General features: G+C 41.8%; 1 protein-coding gene across 6 annotated transcripts in view; it reads right to left on the reverse strand.

The window, feature by feature from the left end:
• Positions 1 to 2,319: 2,319 nt before the first annotated feature.
• POC1B (POC1 centriolar protein B) overlaps positions 2,320 to 19,982 on the reverse strand; it is a 71,364-nt gene continuing 53,701 nt past the window's right edge. For 5 of the 6 annotated variants that reach the window (XM_053258254.1, XM_053258256.1, XM_053258253.1 and 2 more), the window contains 2 exons: positions 4,377 to 4,601; positions 2,320 to 2,604 (listed from right to left, as the gene is read on the reverse strand). In XM_053258254.1, coding sequence (XP_053114229.1) covers positions 2,506 to 2,604; positions 4,377 to 4,601 — 324 coding nt within the window. In that variant the 3' untranslated portion in view covers positions 2,320 to 2,505. Of the gene's footprint in view, positions 2,605 to 4,376; positions 4,602 to 14,859; positions 15,504 to 19,982 lie in introns of those variants that run through there. The other variant, XM_053258257.1, reaches the window with a different exon arrangement.

The following is a 19,982-nucleotide window of genomic DNA, read 5'->3' on the forward strand; positions in this document are numbered from 1 at the left end:
CCATGCTGATTTGGATTCCAGGGCTTTGGAATTTATGGCAGACGTGCCTCTGGTATCATCTGGTCCTATTATGTTGGATTATTTCCAGTTAGTGCAGCCTGAGGATGTGGACAAGATCCTGGACAATGTGTGGGCAACATTGTGCACTCCTGACATTTACCCTTCATGGCTAATAAAATCTGTCAGGGAGGGTACAGGCAGATGATTGGAGGCTATAACCAATGCTTCATTAAGGGAGAGCAAAATACCACTATGCCTCAAGGAGCAAAGATAAAACCATTTAAAGAGACCTCCCTTGATCCCTCCAACCTGGATAACAACTATAGACCTGTTTCTAACCTTCCCCTTTTGGGCAAGGTAATAGAGCATGTGGTAGCAACCTGGCTGCAGAGGGCCTTATATGATACAGATTATCTAGACCCCTCTCAATCTGGCTTCCATCCTGGATATGGGACTGAAACTGCCTTGGTTGTTCTAGTGGATGACCTACACTGGGAGCTTGAAAGGGGGAGTGTGTTCCTGTTGGTTCTGCTGGACATCTCAGCAGTTTTTGATACCATCGACCATAGTATCCTTCTGGACCACCTCTTGAGTATAGGTATTAGAGATACTGCTTGGAGTAGCTTGAGTCCTTTATCAGGGGGGCAGATTCAGAAGGTGGTGCTGGGAGACTACTGCTCGACTCCTCGGCCATTGGCTTGTGGGTGACCTGCAGGGTTCAGTTTTCTCTCCCATGCTGTTTAACTTCTACACAAAACCACTGGGAGAGGTCATCCAGGGACTTAGTCTGAGTTATCAGCAATGACATTTGTCCCTCGCTCTCGCTCCTTGCCACCTGATCCTAGGGAGGCAGTGAATGTCCTGAATTGGGGGCTGGAAACAGGGGTGGGTTGAATGTGGGCTAATCAAAAGATTGAATCTGGACAAGAGGGAAGTGCTGTTGGTCAGTAGGAGAGCCAATCAGGATGAGTGGATTTGATTAGTTCTGGATGGGGTTACACTCCCCTTGAAAGAGCAGGTGCGCAGCTTGGGGGTATTGCTGGCCCTTCTCTGCTTTTGGAAGCTCAGGTGGAGGCGGTGGCCATGGGTGCATTTGCACAGCTTCAGCTAGTGTGCCAGCTGTGTCCCTTTTTCAAGAAAGCAGATCTGGCTACTGTTACCCACACCTTAGTCACATCACAGCTAGATTACTGTAATATGCTCCATGTGGGGCTGCCCTTGAAAAACATTCATGAACTGCAGCTGGTGCAAAATGCAACAGCTAGGATTTTATCTGGAGCTGCCTGCTGGGATATCATACCCATTTTGAAAGAACTACATTGGCTGCCAACTTGTTTCCAGGTCCAATCAAAGTGCTGGTTTTGACCTTTGAAGGTCTTAATGGTTTGGGCCCTGGATACCTGAGACCACCTGCTCCCAAGGGTTGCTGCCCATTTGACGAGGTCATCAGAAATGGCTCTGCTCTGCGTGCTGACAATGAGTGCAGCTTGGTCACCATGCATGCAGGACAGGTGAATAATTCTCAGTTATTGCACCCAGATTTTGGTAGGCTTTCCCGGTGGGCTTCTGCTCCTCAGTCACCATCACAGTTTGTAGGAAGCAAGTGAAATCATGGCTTTTTACGCAGGCTTTTATACGAGCGCTGTTTTTGTTGCTGCTGCTCTGTATTTTATGGCCATATTGTATATGGTTTATACAACTTTTAATGAGATTTTCATTGTTATATTCCAATTTAATATTTTTGTGTAAATTTTATAGTCTTATATGTTTTGTAAACCACCTTGAGATTGTTTTAATGAAAGGCGGTATAAAAATTAAATGATAAATAAATGAATCCATCCTGGAGTGTCTACGGAAAGACTCTCTTCCTACCACAAGTCGTCCCCCCTGCCCTGCCCTGCCCGTTGGTCCTATACATGCATTGTCCTCCCTAGTTCATAATTTCTCATTTCTTCACCAATACCTCAGTCACCTTATATGAACATCTAGAGACATAAGCCTCAGATTAAGTGTTTCCAGCTTTGTACACACTCATCTCATTCTGGTTTCCCACCTTTCTGTATGGAGTATGAGGTGAGAGTGGGAAACCAGCATGTGTGGGTACAGAATTGCAGCATTTTTTGCTTGCTATGTTGTTCCTGCTCCTAATAGGGTAATTTCATCTCTTCTGTGAGTTAAGGAATGCTCTGCATGTATAAACCACATATATAATGTATAATCCACATTGTGCATGAGACAGAAATAGGGTAGTTTCTGCATATGCAAGCTGTGCATAATACACTGGAGACCCACAGAGCTTTGGATTGTACTTAGCTTAGATACAGAAGAATGAACAAATATTTTAATAAGATGCATAAAAATAATACATGTTCAAAAATGTTACCAGTGATCTTTATAAAAACTCTTACAAATATGAGGCACTTTATTTTCTTGCTTTATGTCAGTCGTGCTTTGCCCCACTAAGAATGTACTTTAAAAGTTTACCAGCATTTGCATTGTTTATTCTCACTGTTGGGCAGAAGGTAACAGTTTCTCTTGGTTCTCTAAGCACTCTTTCAGTTTATCTTCAGTCAAAGTCAGACGCTGCTCCAAGATTGAAATAGTCTGTTAGGAGGAGAGAAAGACAAGTGCATATCATCCAAGGCCACCTAAATATGCAACATTTTATTTGCAAACTAATTGCTCTTCATGCCAGTAGAGAAGAGTAAAAGATAGACAGCTGCATGATTAGATTCAAAAATTCTACTGTTTAAAAATGGCATAGCAATCCACTAAAATGTTTCTTAAAAATTGCTTCTTGCTATGCCATAAACCTTTAAGCATATGCTTTTGACACATAAAATTCATTAATCTGACACATCATATTCTCACCATTAAAAATATAGCACTAGAGAAGTATTCAAAAGCCTAGGAATCCAGTCCTAATATTTACTCTGGCCAAATAGCCTTGAATGGCAGCATGATTTGTGACTTGTGTACTGAAACACAGGTTGATGCTATTAATATGAAGGATAAATCCTCCAGGAATCTACTTTCTTTTAAGATAGATTTTCAAAAGTAAGCTCTCAGTATTTTCATTTCCAGAAAGCTGTCTAAGTATTCCGTGGATAAGATCCAAAGAATTATGTGTGGTGTTTTTATACACATACACACACACACACACACACTTACTTTTCCAGTCACCTTTCCCCACTAAAGTAGTTCATGCTCCCTATAAGTTGCTGGAGTAGCATATGAGAGGTAGGCAAAGAGCAACTCTCCTTTATGCACTTTGATGTACTTTCTACGTGTGCATGAAAGCTCTTTAGATCCAAGCATATGCATTTTGTTAGTTGAAAGAACTTTGGATGATCATATATTTCTGAAAATCCTTTTCGTATCAATAAGCAACATTTAAGTGACATCTGCTTTTAATTATTCTTCACTATAATGTGAACTATCTTAAATATGATTTGGTAAGAAGGAAATTACTCAGTAGCTTTGAGCAATCCTTTATAGCTGAATGGATCTGACTGCACTGTATGAGGCATATTATCTGTTTCATAGTTACAACTAGAATGAGGGATTTATGCTCCGATACTACCCTTGATGAGGATAATATCAATAGAATTTTAATATGTCAAGAAAAAATTTAATATGATAAAAAAATTCAACAGAAGTTCCCAAAGCTGTTTACATTAATATAAATAAAAAGGCAACATACTTTTTCCAAGCACTCAAAATATCTTCTGAGCAGTCCCAACCAGGGACTGCTAAACAGATTCATCAACTGAATGTTTAGGAATGTTAGCTTTAAAATCAACGAATTCATCAACTAAAATGACTTGCTTAATCAGTGGGCACCAATTTTTATCTGGGAGGCTGTGAGTTTAAAGCACACTGAATAACTCTTATATTGGATATAATATGGCTCAAATGTATCATTTTAGTCTGAATATATTATTTAGATATACTGTAATAGGGAATGAAACACTAACAATCAGTGGTAACTGATTACATTGCCAAAAAGGCATTTACAATGAGGCCTGATAACATGTGCATGCATTTAATTGGTTGGTTACGAGGTCTCTCACATGTATTATCTTGTAATCATTACAACTCTGTAAAGCAGACAGAAATAATCATTGCCTTATTACAGATGAAGGGCTGAGGCAGAGAGAGAAGCTTGCCTCAGGCCACCCAGCAAGTTCATGGTTGAGCTGAGATTTGAATCGGGGATTTCCAAAGACAGCCATAAAAATAGCCTAGTGTTGGTGCACACCCTCACCTCCAAAAGAACTTTGATATTCTTGTATCTAGCTATCTGGTTTATTTGTTAGGAGTATGTATACACACACGCGCGCGCATATGTGTAACCCATCTAGGAAGTCACTCACAAGAGTTAGAACATCTAGTTGCTCCACAATGTGCTCCAAGGCATTACTCAGAACTGAGGAAATGCCTGCAGACTCGTCTATGTTGCTCACAGTGTAGTTCTTTTCACTTTCCAAATTCTTTTTTGTTGTTGTTGAGGAGGATAAATTGGGAGGATACCGAGAATCTTCATTTTTCACTCCATCTTGCAGCATGGAAGGCTGAGCTAAAGAGGAACTTGCCTTTGTCTTCATTTAAAGGGAAAGCACAGAAATGTATGTTAAAGATAAAAAGGTTTGCTAGCTATTAGTATCCTTTTTCTCCTTTGAGAAGCAAATTTGATATATTCACTGTACTTGTTGGCCTTTCTACATTTGTTGCTCCAATGTCAGCTATAAAAGGCCTATTCTAATCCTTTCTTCTCTTGCTTATATTTTCCAAGAGATCTTACCTGTTTCAATTACATTAATTTTTATTTCATTTTTCACTGTTTACATTCCTGATAGCAAAAAGTTACAAGGAAAATACTATTGCAAACAAATTTAAGAAACAAGATTTTGCTAGCGGCCACTGCCATGAAAACTCTTCATGTGATTGGGGTTGGAAAACAAGATTCTGAGTACCCAAGTGGGCTTTGGATAAATGTTTCTCAAATATTGGTTGCCCATGCCATATAACAAGCCATCTGTGTGTGGGCGGGGTGGGGGGTGGGTAGGGGGGGAGACCTGACAAAAACAGCTTGTAATGTGGTATGAGGGTCCTGTGTTCGTAGAAGAAGTTAATAATCACACTAGGTATGCCCAACCTCTTTGGTACACTATGAAGCTGTTCTCATGACCAGCCTAACCCTGCCTGGGCTGCTCCACGCAGTGTTAGGCTGGTCGTGAGAAGCAGTGGGATCCTTACAGATGCCTCCACTACCTGCCCACCTAACCCCCTTTGTGAACCTGGCTTTCAGCCGAGGTCAAGAGTGTTCCTGAACCCCTAACCTGGCTACTGGGCATCGTGTGACTCCTCCAGCTGTGTGCAGCCTGAGGAGTCACAAAGACAGGCAAATAGAGTACCCATCTGAGGGAGAAAATCCCCAATGCAACACACGTGCTGGCCTCGGATCCCTCCATCCTGCTCTGTACTTCACAGAGCTGGGCTGCCCGTGTGGGTGCTCAGGAAGCATGCTGAAGAGGACCTGATTGGTCATCTGGGGGGGAAGGTAAGGTGAAAGCAGCCTCCCCACTCACCCCGGGCAATCATGTGAATCACCCCAGGAGTCATTCTTTGGACCCAAGCCATGATGTTACAACCATGATGTTTGAGATGTTACAACCCAAGGTGAAACCCTTTTAACATGCAAGAAGTAATGGCTACCACATGAATTGGCAAGATCTGAACTGGCCCCAAGTCAATAAAGCTAATGTGGGTCTAGGCTACCTTTAAATCCTTAATTCAAAAGGAAAACATAAACCAGGAATTTTCTTACAGAAGCAGGAATGATACTGGGGGGGGGGGGAGAAGGACATAAGCCGAGGCATAAAGGAAAATTAAAGAAGTATTAAGTATACCCTCCATAGTTTAAATGGTGAGGACCAAGATGACAGGCAAGATATTTAGAATTACACAATGTCACTCTTACTTGGTGCATGTGTAAAAATAAAACCTATGTACCTCTTCTAAAGCAATTTATTCAGATATACTGCCATGTCCACAAACACAGGTAAAAATATGCACAAAACCCACATACTCTATGGAACCAACACCACTTGTGTTATAGGACAGCATCTCTGAAGCCCCATTTTACAGGGAGAGGAAGGACACCAGCATTCCTGTCTCCAAAACCAGGTAATACCTTTATTTTCACATACTAGTAAGCCACAAGCTTTGGAGTTCTCCAGAACTCTTGTTCAGGTTGGATGGTAAGCAAATAAAATGGGGTGGGAGGAAGAATAGACAAAGTGGGCATGCTTGAAAATGCCCCCAAAGTCTGCATTTTGTAAAAGTCTTGAGATGGAAAGCAAGAGATTTCAGGTACACTTAATTAGATTACCCTCAATTTCACTTTGCACCAAGAGTTATTAGGATAAAGAAATGGCTGCTTCCTCCTCCTTTTTGAAAATCTAGCCACTCAGTTCTGTTTCCAGCACTGAGCAGTAATGTACTGGAGAGATGGGATATACATATTTTAAATAAATAAAATAAATGGAACACACACTTGCAAGGCAGGGAACATTGCTACGCTGTGCCAAACAAAATCTAAATGACAAGTTGTGCTTCCAGAATCTAGGAAAGAAGATTGCCATATTTTATGTAGTATTCAGATTAAATGAGAAAGTTTCTCTATGTAAATCTGATATATGCATAATGACTTCAAACACCACTAAAACTAAAAGACAAAAGGACCACCTTAGCTGACTATATTCAGCTCTAAAGTTTACCTGAGTATAGTTTATTTTCAGGCAAAATAAGAGTTCTGGTCTTGGAAAAAGCTATGTCCATGCTTTACAATTCAAAAAGCAGCTGCCTTTAATCTTTAGCCAGCCTTCACACACAGAAAGCATATCTGACAGCTTCCTCTGGAATACCAGAATGATATCATGACAAACAAGGATTTGAAGATAGGTTTTCTAATGAATCAGGATGTTGGTAAGGCATGCTCTTTAAAAATAGATCATCCAGTTCCCAGTATATGGTACGTCCGCCAATATAGGTTGTATCACCCTGATCCATGCAGGGTGACAAAAATCGACCTCTTAATCAACAGTGAGCTAGAAATGTAATGCTGGAGTTCATCAAACATCCTGATTAAGAACTAGATCTTGCAGAAACAAAAATTATTACACTTGATTGCATCTTTGGGGCTTTTGCCTTAGAATGAGCAATCAACAGGTCTTGAGTTTTATGTAGATAGTCAAATATTTTATTAAAAATTGTCAAAGACATGAATGACACTGATAGCAGTATCTTGTTTTCTTGGTTTACCCCACTCTGATTTTTTAAAGCAAAGCAATAAAAGTGACAGCAGCCATTTATTGCTATACTTCCTACTACTGTTACACCTCTTTTTTTACATGAAGAGTCCATAACAAATGTATGTATTGATATGTAGTGCTATTAGTCTAACAAAACACATGTGGCTGTGGTGGAAACTCACAAAGTATTACTACCACTACATAAAACTTTATTTCTACTCTCCCAGAAGATATATCAGAATTAGCATAGTAATGACATTTGGTGGACTGCACTTTAAAGACCCCAAGTACCTTTTTAGATGTTGAATGGTCACTTGATATTTGCATTTTATTCTGGGATGAACAATTCCATTCCTGAAGTATAATACAAAGAGGCTGTTCTCACAACCAGCCTAACCCAGCCTGGGGCAGCCCAGCCTGGAATTAGGCTGGTCATGAGAAGCAGTGGGACCCTCAAGGATCCCTCCGCTTCCCACCCGTCTAATCCTCCTAAATAACCCGACTGTTATTTAGGACTATCGTGCATCTGATTCGGCTGAGTTCAACCAGAGGAGACAAAGAGATGTGTGCCTAGAGTGCCTGTCTGGTGGGGGAATCCCCCAATGCAACATGCACGAAGCACAGTGCACTGTGGGCTACAGGCGGTAGGAATGAGTACCAGCTGGAAAACCCTCCAGGCTCCTTCACAGAGCGCTGAACATGTGGGCGTATGTGAGCACACTGAAGATGGTCCGCTTGGTCATCTGGGGGGGAAGGTAAGTTGAAAACAGACTCTCCCCCCCCCCCAACCTCCCAGCCTATTTCTGGCAATCGTGAGAATTGCCTCAGAGTTTCCCATTATTTATTTATTTATTTGTTTATTTGTTGTTTACACAGTCAGACAGGTGTTATTGACTGGTTTGTTTTATCCAGACATCGAGCCCTTCCCAAGGACCTGGGATGACTAAATTTTATTATCAATGTTGTTGCTGTTATAGATATCGTCACAGAATATAGGCTGTTCCCAGTAAAGCTGCTTTTTGTAACTGGCTGATGGTGATTTCTGTGGCCCCTATGGTGTTGAGGTGCTCTTCAAGGTCTCTTGGAACTGCACCCAGGGAGCCAAATACCACTGGGATTATTTGGGTCTTTTTCTGCCACAGCCTTTCCATTTCAATTTGTAGATCTTTGTATTTGGTGATTTTTTTTCTATTTCTTTTTCTTCTATTCTGCTATCCCCTGGTATTGCTATGTCGATTATTTTGACTTGTTTTTCTTTCTTCTCGACTACAGTTATATCTAGTGTATTGTGTGGCAGATGTTTGTCTGTTTGTAGTCGGAAGTCCCATAATATTTTTGCATCTTCATTTTCTTCAACTTTTTCAATTTTATGGTCCCACCAATGTTTGGCTAAAGGTAGCTTGTATTTTTTGCAGATGTTCCAGTGTATCATCCCTGCTACCTTGTCATGCCTTTGTTTGTAGTCAGTCTGTGCAATCTTTTTACAACAGCTGATTAGGTGGTCCACGGTTTCATCTGCTTCTTTACAAAGGCGGCACTTGCTGTTTGTTGTGGATTTTTCGACTTTTGCTCTTAGTGCCTGTTCTTGTGCAGCCAGTATTAAACCCTCTGTTTCTTTCTTCAAGTTGCCATTCTTAAGCCATTGCCAGGTCTTGGTGATGTCTGATTTTCCACTTATATGGTGCAAATATTGACCATGCAGGGGCTTATTTTTCCATTTTTCTGCTCGGTTCTTGACTTGTTCTTTCTTGTAGGCCTGCTTTCTTTCATTGGTGTTGAATAGTTTCGCATTATTGACCATTTGAAGTGCATCTTCTTCACTGTCCTTGATATATTCTTCAAGGCCTCTTTTCTCCTCCTCTACTGTTTGATGGACTTGCAGCATTCCTGTTCCACCTGAGCTGCGAGGGAGGTATAGCCTATCGACATCACTGCGGGGGTACAGAGCATGATTGATGGTCATGATTTTCCTGGTCTTACGATCTAGCGTCTCTAGCTCTGCCTGGGTCCAGTCTATTATTCCTGCACTGTATCTGATAAGAGGTATAGCCCAGGTGTTTATGGCTTGTACGGTGTTCCCACCATTGAGTTTGGACTTGAGGATTTTTCTAACTCTCCTGATGTATTCACTTCCAATTTTTCTTTTAACTTCAGTGTGTGCAATGTTATCAGCCTGGAGAATACCCAAGTAATTGTAATGTTCTTTCTCTTCCAGGTTCTTGATCTTGCTTCCATTGGGCAGTTCTATTCCTTCTGTTTTTGTTATTTTCCCTCTGTTCATTATTAATGCAGCACACTTGTCTAGTCCAAACTCCATTGCTATATCGCTACTGAATATACGGACAGTGTTTAGCAGTGATTCGATTTCTGACTGGGACTTTCCATACAACTTCAGATCGTCCATGTACAGCAGATGGTTGATTTTACTGGATGTTTTAGATGTTTGGTATCTGAGGCCTGTTTTGTTTAGTATTTGTGAAAGTGGGGTCATGGCGATTACAAACAACAGAGGGGATAGTGAGTCCCCTTGGAAAATGCCTCTTCTAATGCTAGCCTGTCCAAGTGTTTCGCCATTGATTGTTAACTGTGTACTCCACATGCTCATTGCTTTTTTTTTTTATAAATATCTGAATGTTTTTGCTGACACCAGTTGTTTCTAAACATTTTAGTATCCATGTGTGAGGCAATGAATCAAAGGCTTTCTTGTAGTCAATCCATGCAACACTTAGAATGGTTTTTCTTCTCTTGCAGTTTTCTAAAATCATTTTGTCAATCAGCAGCTGGTCTTTTGTGCCTCTGGTGTTCAGGCAATTTCCTTTCTGTTCAACTGGAAGCTGTTTGTTAGTTAATAAGTGTTGCATCACTTCATCTGCTATTATTCCAGTTAATAACTTGAACATGGTTGGCAGACAGGTTATCGGACTATAATTATTTGGAACTGCACCTTTTACTGGGTCTTTCATTATGAGATGAGTTTTCCCAGTTGTTAGCCATTGTTCAATATCACTGCCTTGCAAAATGTGATTGAACTGTTTTGATAGTTGTTTATGAAGGCTTGTTAGGTGTTTAAGCCAAAAGCCATGCAGTTCATCGTCGTCTGGCGCAGTCCAATTTTTAATTTTCTTTGCTCTTTCACTTATTAATTCTGGTATTATTAGACCTTGCATTTGTTGGTTACATTTTTTGAACTCTTTCATCTAGCCTGCTTTTTTATTATAATCTATTGGATTGTCCCATAATTTCCCCCAGAATTGCACTGTTTCTTCTTTATTTGGTGTTTCTACGTTTCTCGCAGTTTCTCCTTCTATGCTTTGGTAGAAACGTCTCTGATTCGACTGGAATTGGAGATTCTTCCTGTGTTGTGTAGTTCTGGCTTCATATCTGCTAATCTTCTTTGACACTGCTGTTATTTGCTGCTTTATTATTTCCAGGACTTCTCTAATTTTCCTTGAATCTAGGTGGTATTTTTGGATCAGATACTGTTTGGTGTTTTCATTCTTCAGCTTCTTGTCTTTCATATCTTTCAATTTACTAGCATCTGATCTAAGCCTATTTTCTAATCTAATCTTCCATTTACGTGATGTACTACTTTCTTTTTTGACAGGTCCATTGATCTTATATCTGAGCTTTTGTGTTGTTATTGTTGCTGCACTGTACATTAGTTGGTTTCTTTGCAAATTCTTGGTTGTTATTTCTGCAAGTGCAGCATTGACATCTTTTAATACCTGAGCAAGTTGTTTTTTGGCAACTATTTTTAGAGCTGGAAGTCGAACAGGGGAGGTTGCCTGGTTTTGATTTTGAAACAGTTCAGCAACAGTGGTATCCTCTATTTCCAACACCTCCTCCACCTGCGCCTGAGCAACTGCTTCAGTTGGTGGTAATTCTTCTTCCATATCTTGAGCCTGTGTTGCTCTTTGTAGTTCTTCCAGCTCAACTCCTGTGAATACTTTATTTCTTATTATGAATCTTCTCTGGTCTGCTAGCCTTTGTTCTGTTATTTTTGTATCTGGGTGCTTCTCTTTCCAAATTTGGTACATTCTTTTAAAATAACCTCTTCTAGTTGGACTAGACTTGTAATAGCAGATCATTATTTCCTTGTTGGCATTTTTCATATATTTTTTTTGGTTAAGCAACGTTTCTTCCAGTAACTTTGCTGTGTTCAGCCCTGGTTGCTCAAATGAAGATCCTGAGTCCTGTTGCCCACCTGCCACCAGATGTCCAGGGACTCCAGCACCTGGCGCGGTCCTTGTTGACCCAGGCGACGACCAATCCGGTATAGATTTATTAAAGTTACGTCTCACCATATTGTTGATGGGAGAGCCACTCTTTGTCTGGCTCCTCTGGTGAAACCTGTCTAGTATGGTTGGACCTCTGGCATAGCTCTCACCTTCCTCAGAGCACGCAAACCCCACAACCACGCCAAGGTAGGCCTCACTAGGGGAAGAATTATTATTATTATATTTCTATACCACCCGTCCAAAAATAGCTCAAGGCGGTTTACACAGAGAAATAATAAATAAATAAGATGGATCCCTGTCCCCAAAGGGCTCACAATCTAAAAAGCAACATCAGATAGACACCAGCAACAGTCGCTGGAGGTACTGTGCTGGGGGTGGATAGGGTCAGTTACCCTCCCCCTGCTAAATAAAGAGAACCACCACATTAAAAGGTGCCTCTTTGCCAAGTCAGCATGGGTTTAAGAGTTCCTTTCAATTTAACACTTGGTTAAAAAAAGCAATGAATGCTTTTTCCCCAAAAGCACCCTGCAGTGATCAAACTCCCCCCACCCCACCCCAAGTGTTAACCGGAAGTAACCCTATCTTCACTGACAGGCTGGTGAACTCCAGAGCTCAGCCTATCAGCACACCAGGTGGGTGGGACCTAGAGAGCTGTTGCCAGGAAGGAGGAAATCCTTTGTTAGAAAGAAGCTAGGTGGGAGAGGAGGACATGTGGCCATGGAAATTGGCTGCAGGTGTATAACTCTGCAAATCCTTGAAAGATAGGAGGGCAGGAAGCTTGAATTCTCTTCTGGAGTTTGGTGAGTTCAAGGAAAGGAAGCCTGGGCTTTGGCAAAATTAATTTACAGAAAGGTTTGTTTAGTCAGACTTTGTGTTCGAAACTTATATTTCTTTGGTGTGTGTGCTTTTGCATATTCCTGATACTGTTCTATTATTGTTTACCTGTAATGTAATTAAAATAAGAAACACTAGCCTAAGCCTATCCTACCTAGGGTATTGCAAAAGACACTTTTTTAAAGCATGCATAAGGATAAACCTTTTTGTAACTTACTAGTATTTTTAACTGTATTTAAAAGCTGAGAAATCCTCAGATGGAAACAGTCTGTAGTAATAGAATAAAACTGTTTGGGGTTTTTTTTAGTTATTTTTGTTTTACAAGCCTTTCAGAGTTGGTTGTTGTTGTTTTTTGCTCAGAAAAAGGGAGTGGGGTGAAGAGGGATTCCTCCAGTGCAATCACATCCTCAAATGGTCAAAAGCTATCCGTTTTCTCACCTCGTGCAGGTCTGCGCGTGGAAGATTTTTGTACTTCACCAAGAGCAAAATAAGGAGTTTTCCCTGGGATTCCACCCCAAACCCAGAGAGGTTCAAGCTCTGTTGGTAAGAGGGGCAGTGGTGGTGGCAACATTTAAAACCTACTGGGAATATAGAACAGTTTTAGGAGAAGCCTAGCCAGGCAGCTCAAGCAGGGATGATTCAGCATTTCTTTCCCTCACAGGAGCTTGCTCTGAGACACAGGCTTTAATCTGCTACACATTCATAAAAAGTAATCATGCCATTTGTAAAGAGTAATCATGGAAGGGGGAAAGGTTCTCTTGAGAGAAGGCACTGTAACATGTTTAACTTCTAGTTCAAGAGCCATGATTCTGTGTCAGCAAAGAATCATGTTTTAAAGCTAGGTTTGTGGCAGCTGCGGGCAGGGCAGAGATCTGTTCCTTTGAAAAGCACATCCTCACTGGCTCCTCCACCACACCAGGCATGGTGCTCGCTTTTTAAAAGGCCAATGCTCCCAGCCACCTGCACAGTGTCAGCATGCACATTCTTCCAACGCCGTGCTCAGACTGCTGGGAGCTGCAGCAACCACACATCGGGCGGGGTGGGGGGGGAAGCAGGTAAGGACTCGATCCCTGCCCCAACAAACTGGTTCAGATGCGGGCGGCCGAGCCGGTTCAGTGTTTCTCAAAGGAGACGTCTACCCAGTTCGGGCACATCCCTATTTTAAGGAGCTTTCTGCTGGCGTTGTATCACATGAATAATATGGTGCTAAAGACCAAGAGTCAGAAGTTCTTGCACACTGTAGCTGTTGTGCATAGGGGATGTTTGCATTGTGCTGGAAGGGACAGAGCGGAGCCAACTTTTGCACCTCGTACTGCATTCTATACCCCTTAATAGCTTGAAAGAGCTGTGAGGCTGGCACAAATACACATTTGGTCTTTCAAAGAGACAGGAAAAGCTTTGTTTCAACTACAGAGGAAGTCATTGCTTGTGCTCTTGTTGTTTAAGCCCTAGGAATGGGTGTCAATCGGCAGTGACATAGGAATCCCCAAACTGCAAGCAGCAAGATTAGCCAGATCACCATTTCCCTTTAATAATGAAATTGACATTTTCACAGCACACTTCGTTATTCTTACTAATTTAAGCTAAAGCTGACCAGGCTTTTAGAGGGCATTAGGTCATTTCAGAACAAGAAACAAAACAAACTGGTGACTTGGTTTTTATTACAACATATGAAGGGGGAAATAAACCCAGCTCCTCTGCTGCTGCCTTTGCAGCTGTGCTTGGGTAAGCCAGTTTTATTTATTTGCTAAGGATGACAGCTGTGTTAAATTTAGCACAGCTTCGATGGCATTAAATAGCAGCTGCTTCTCAATCACATTCAGAGCAGTAAGTGGGTCTATGGTCTTTTAAAGAGTTTTAAGATTTGGGGACAAATGCTTGCTTGCTTGCTCTGAAAACCCCATGTGCATTGTACTGGCTATGGCCAACAGGTTATTTGAGAAAACTTTCTGCACTGTTTATTAAGAAACAGTTAGTGTTTGGCTTTTTAAAAAAATCCAGAAAGGATGTTGTAAGGGACCATAGCTCAGTGGTAGAGCATATATTTTGCATACAGAAGGTCCAAGGTTTAATCCCTGGATCTCCAGTTAAGAAGATCAGACTGCAGAGGATAGGAAAAGCTACTCTCTGCCTGAAATCCCAGAGCTGCTGCCTGTCAGAATAGCCAATAATGTGTCAGACAGATCAATTGTCTGATTCAGTATACAGCAGCTTCATATGCTCAGTCTTGCCTACTACAGATACCTACAGAGAGTGCAGATGCTCATGCCATGTTCTGTGTGAGCTGGACCTATTCCATGTTCTTCAGTGTCAAGATAGGCTCCAAATGTGGGATATATAGGGAAGAACTGTCCCCATTTGTTAGAGCCATATGGAGTTGATTGCAGCCCAAGTATTTCATTGCAACTTTTAAGTAAATGATGTGTTTACGGAGATACTACTAATAAAAGAACACTAGCAGCCTTAAAGTATTACATTTTCATACACTATATTTAAATTAAACAGAAGCAGGCAATGGTATACGGTTCAGTTTTCACCTATCAGCAAAATAGGTGTGGTTAAAAAAGAAAAAGTACACCACCAGAAACTAAAGTGATCAAAGGCTCTGGGCTCCCCAAAAGGTGAGAAATTCCCTGCCAGGAAGTAAACCCTAAATATAAACCCTTCAGGAAGGAGCATATACAACTGCTTTCATAAACTACAAATATTCTAAGGGAAACCACAAGTGACAAAAATAACAATACAAGTTCTACAGGGGGAGGTATAAAGAATGTACTAAAGATGGGTCTTCAGTGTCTCTGTAAACAGCTGCAGCAGGAAGCTCATAAAATGAGAAGGACAAATAGCTTGAAATCACCAAAGCATTCCCACTATTTACATTCAAAATACAAATGAGCCAAGTTTAATTTGCAACACATCTCTTTTGACCATATGTGTACATTTCTCAGGGAACATCTTACAGCTAGATCCAGCAGGGAATAGTCTGAATGATGATGCTGTATCTCCCTCCTTATTGGTCTGGAGTTCTGACCAGAGCTTCTTGTTCAAAAGCACCTTTAAAAGCTCCCTCTTTAGCCCCTTCTCACAGCTTCCTTCCTGTCTTCTCTTCATTTCCCTTTTAAGTTGAAAAAGAGACAGTAGTTTTTTTCTTGAATCCCTATCCACAACTGAATAGTGTCAGGGGCATATCTAGGGAAAACAGCACCTAGGGCAAGCACTGAAATTGTGCCCCTGTCCAAACAGGGATGATGGGTCAACAATATCTGGAAATCCCTGTTAAAAGGAACACTATACCATCTAGACATGGCTGTTGATCAAAACCTAAAAACATGAGCCATCTCTGTTAAAGACTTAGAACAGTCAGGAGTTATGTGAGGATTCCAAGTGTCATTTTCTGTCTCATCTCATGCTTTTTAAAAAAACATGACTTTGTCCTAGAAGATCAGCTGCCCAAATAGCCACTAGCAAAATAGGGGAAGAAGACGGTGGCCGGGGGTGGGGGGTGGGTATAAACCAGTGAATGATTCGTGCCAGCCTTTGTCTTGTGATGATTGTTGGCTCATGATGGAGTATATGTGCATTCACCACACTAGTGCTTAATTTGGCACCAGGAGGGAGGAGGATACATTAGTTTGCCACACTAGACAGAGGAATTTACAACAGGAGCAGCCAGCCAAGTTCTGCCAGGGCCAAAACCAGCCCCTGCCAGACTAAGAAATCAAGTAATTTGCCCCTTCCTGTCACAAGCAGTGTGCTGCTGTTTTATTGTTGACTCTCTCTCAGATATCCTAGTCGTGGATGGAAAATTCAGGGTCAATTTACAAGAGACATTTTCTACATGGAAGTTTCTTCTGTGCAGGTGTTGTGAAGAAACCCATGTGTAGTATCTATTCCGCCAGGGGCATAGCAAGGTTGGAATGGGCCCAGAGATGATTTTTTAAAATGGGCCCCCAGCCCCTCAAAGTCCAGGGCCTCCACACACCCCAGGCCCCCAAGGATTTAAGTCTGATATTTCAAAATAAGTATGCTGCTTGGAAATATGTTTCTCTGAATACACACACACACACACACACACACACACACACACACACACACTTCACAATATATAGTGATATACATTGAGTACTATATATTTATGCTACTTTTAATGCCTAGAACACACTAGAAACACTAATTATTAAAATGGCCCCCTCGCTGCAGATTAGCAAAGGAGACTTTCAACCATGCAGTGTGAGCCTATGTATGTTTTCTCAGAATTCTGAACAAATTCAATAAAGTTTGATTCCAGGTTTTTCCACATGGGGCTTTTAAAGCCCTTTAACACACATCTCCTCTTGAATGGAAGTTCTGCATTCACATGTCGGCCAGATTTACCCTGAAGTCCCTGCGAGTTATTGGAGAGCAATTCACACATAAGAAAATAAAAGCACAACACATGCTTCACAGTTCTCACTCAGACCTTCTCGGTTGCAAAACAACTTGAACATAAGTGCATTTATAAATGAATGAATGAATAAATAAATAAATATAATATTGTTTGTTCCAGAAGTTTTTGTAATTTTCTGTCATGAAACAAGCCACTTATAGGCCTTTTTAGATAGTTTTTGTTTTTAAAGCCAGCACATTTTCCAATCTGTTTTAAATTAAATATTCAGACACTTCTCAGTCTCCCCCCCCCCGCCCATCGAAGCCCTATGGCAAGCAGATCCCTATATGGGGGGAGGGGGTAAGCCACAAAAAGGAATTTACATTCTATCTGGTAAAGGCTGGGCTGGCTAGGCTGGCTGGTCTGGGCAGAGGGTCTGCAGAGAACTCTGCCTGCCTCCTTCCTTACTTGCTTGTTTGTGGCCTGCCGGCCTACTTGAATTCAGGCTTCAGGGAGGCCTGCATGGAGGCCTCTCTGGAAGCCCCACCCACCCACTGATCAGCTGAGAGGTGGGGAGAGAAGGAGCTGTGTCTCAGTTTGCAGACAGCTCCAATCATAGGCTGGAAGGCAAGCAGGAGGGCAAGTGGCTGCGGGGCCTTGGGGCTGGGCAGGTGAGCAATGGGATGGGGTGGCTGGCACTGGCGTGGCGTCCCTCCCCCAGTGGTGCCTAGGGCATGTGCCCTGGCTGCCCCCCCCAGTTACGCCCATGAACAGTGTAACAGGACAGAAGCAACTAGTGCTGAACCTGCTCCATGATAAATAGTTCACCTGTACTGCTTACACATTTTACTTCCTTACAAATGTAATTTGCTTTGTTTTTTCTTTATCTTCCAAGAAACACTGAATGCTGGAAAGCAATCCCATACTCTCTTAATGGCATACCATGTTTCCATAGCAGTGCCTTTAAAGATTATGGCCAGGATTCAAAGAACCACAAAACCAGTTCCAAGCAACTAATGGGGGTAGGGTCTTGGGACTCGTTTCCCCCCCAAATAGCCTCCTGCTGTGTTACCCAGTGGTATGCTTTCAGAAATTTGAACCAGTTGTGTTATAAAGAGGAGACATCTTGCAAACAGGCTGATGTTCCTAAGGATGCAACAGCCTAGAAATAGGCCAAGCTGTCTGGGAATAGTAAGATTAAAGGATGCTGTTCACATAATACAAGGAAATGGTTGTCATAACATTTTAATTGTAAACCCACCCAAGCTGAAACATGTTAAGAAAGGTTTCTTCGAAGTGCAATTGGTTAATTGCTGTTGTTGGGCAAGAGAAATAGCTCAACGGGTAGCAATTCCCACCTGACCTCTATGAAGACCTTTAATATAAGTAATAAGCAGAACTTTGTATTCACCCAATGCTCTGACAACACTACATGTGAAGAGTACCTCTAGAGCAGGGCTGCTCAATTTTAGCCCCACTACAGATACCCCCATCATTTGGCCCTACAGATACCCCCAATTTTGGCCCTACTACTAGAATCCCCATCATCCTTGACTACAGGCCACTGTGGCTAGGGATGATGGGAATTGCAGTCCAAAAACAGCTGGAGAGCTGAAGTTGTGCAGCCCTGCTCTACAGGGATCTTATAACTGGCCAGTGAGAGAGAATCAGCCATCCAGGGGCACTGGTATTAACTATTAATTCTCTCAGTGTCAACTTAACTGTAGAAACTATAACTGTAATGGGCCATTTACCACTTTTCTTCACCCCAGCCATTAGTTACATGTGGAACACAACAAACCACTTTTGAAATGGAGAGACCGCCGACTGTGCAATGGCAGGGGGATAATCTTTAAAAAGAAACCAACCCAGAATATCTCATCAGCCAAGTTTAAGCCATTGGACATGCCCAAAGTAGCTGGTTGGAGGAGCCCAACCAGTGTCACAGAAGCTGAGATAAGGTTGTGCACATAAACACTCACCTAGTGCTGAAATAGTCCAATGCTGTTTTAGAATAATTTTTAAATTTCAAATGCGGAAGGAAGAAAAAATATAGATCATGACCAAAGCATGAGGTGATGGGGACTTTACTTCCTCCATGCTTCTGATCTAGATAGCTGTTTGTGATCCATCTCCCAGCTACTATTTTCCTCAGAAGGAAAGCTCCCTTTGGCAGCCCCAAACCATGAGCGAAATTGCCACCCCTGCAGCAGAAATTTAGGGACAGAAAGAAACCAAGCGCTACTTCTCTGGGACTTCCATTAATTTCAATGCAGCATGTACTGTAAGCACATAGCACTATGCAAGGAATATGATATAAAACTTAGTTAATAATCAATGTGTTTTATATTATATTTGAAGTGACTGAAAAAGAAATGGAGTATTCCAGCAGACACACACGCTCTAGTACATACAGGGTTTACCCCCACAAGTTATGCCAAAGCCCTCAAGGTGAGAATTTCTACACTGCCTCAGATCACGTTAGTACAAGGTGAATGACACCAAGTCTTGGTTTGAATGTCAGCAGCTAGGTTTGAATGTCAGCATCTACCCTTGATGCCTGCTTCTGAGACTTTAAGTAACTACATAGAAGAGAGAGATTCCATAGCTGTGGCTTCCCTCGCCAATGCAGCAAGCCTTAAGGCACCACCATGAGCTGTTCTACCTCACCTGTCTCTTCTAGCAACAAAGCCATCATCAATAAAGTCATCATTTGGATTGGTATGTATCCATGCACAAGAAGCTGTGTGTGAGACTTGAAATCCAAGGTGTGGCTTTGTAAACTGATTTTTTTTTCATAGGAAGAGAGTGAAGATAATCAACATAAACCTCAAGCATGAGAAAGGGGTTTTTGTAAGGTATATTGCAGTTGATCGGTTATCAGGACACCCAAACTATGTGTTTATATTCGTTTTCTCATAAACACAAAACTTGTGCCAAATTAGCCATGAGAGATGAGTTCATGTGTCTGCCCCCATTCAGATATCTAATAGCAAGTGGGGGTAGGTCTAATGCTAACATTAGGGACAGGATACAGATGAGGGGAGCTGTGGGCTCTCCTGCTTTACCTTCCTCACATTCCCTCACCTCAGGGACTTTTCTCTCAGCCCAGCTCCAATACCAGGCTTGAGCTCGGCTGGGAGGAAAGTGCCTGGGTCAATCAGAAAGTTGGGAGGGAGACTCAGCTCCTCTCTCCTCACACACCCTTCTTAATGTAAAAATGTGATG

This window comes from Hemicordylus capensis, chromosome 5, assembly GCF_027244095.1.
Source record: "Hemicordylus capensis ecotype Gifberg chromosome 5, rHemCap1.1.pri, whole genome shotgun sequence".
Taxonomy (NCBI): Eukaryota; Metazoa; Chordata; class Lepidosauria; order Squamata; family Cordylidae; genus Hemicordylus; species Hemicordylus capensis.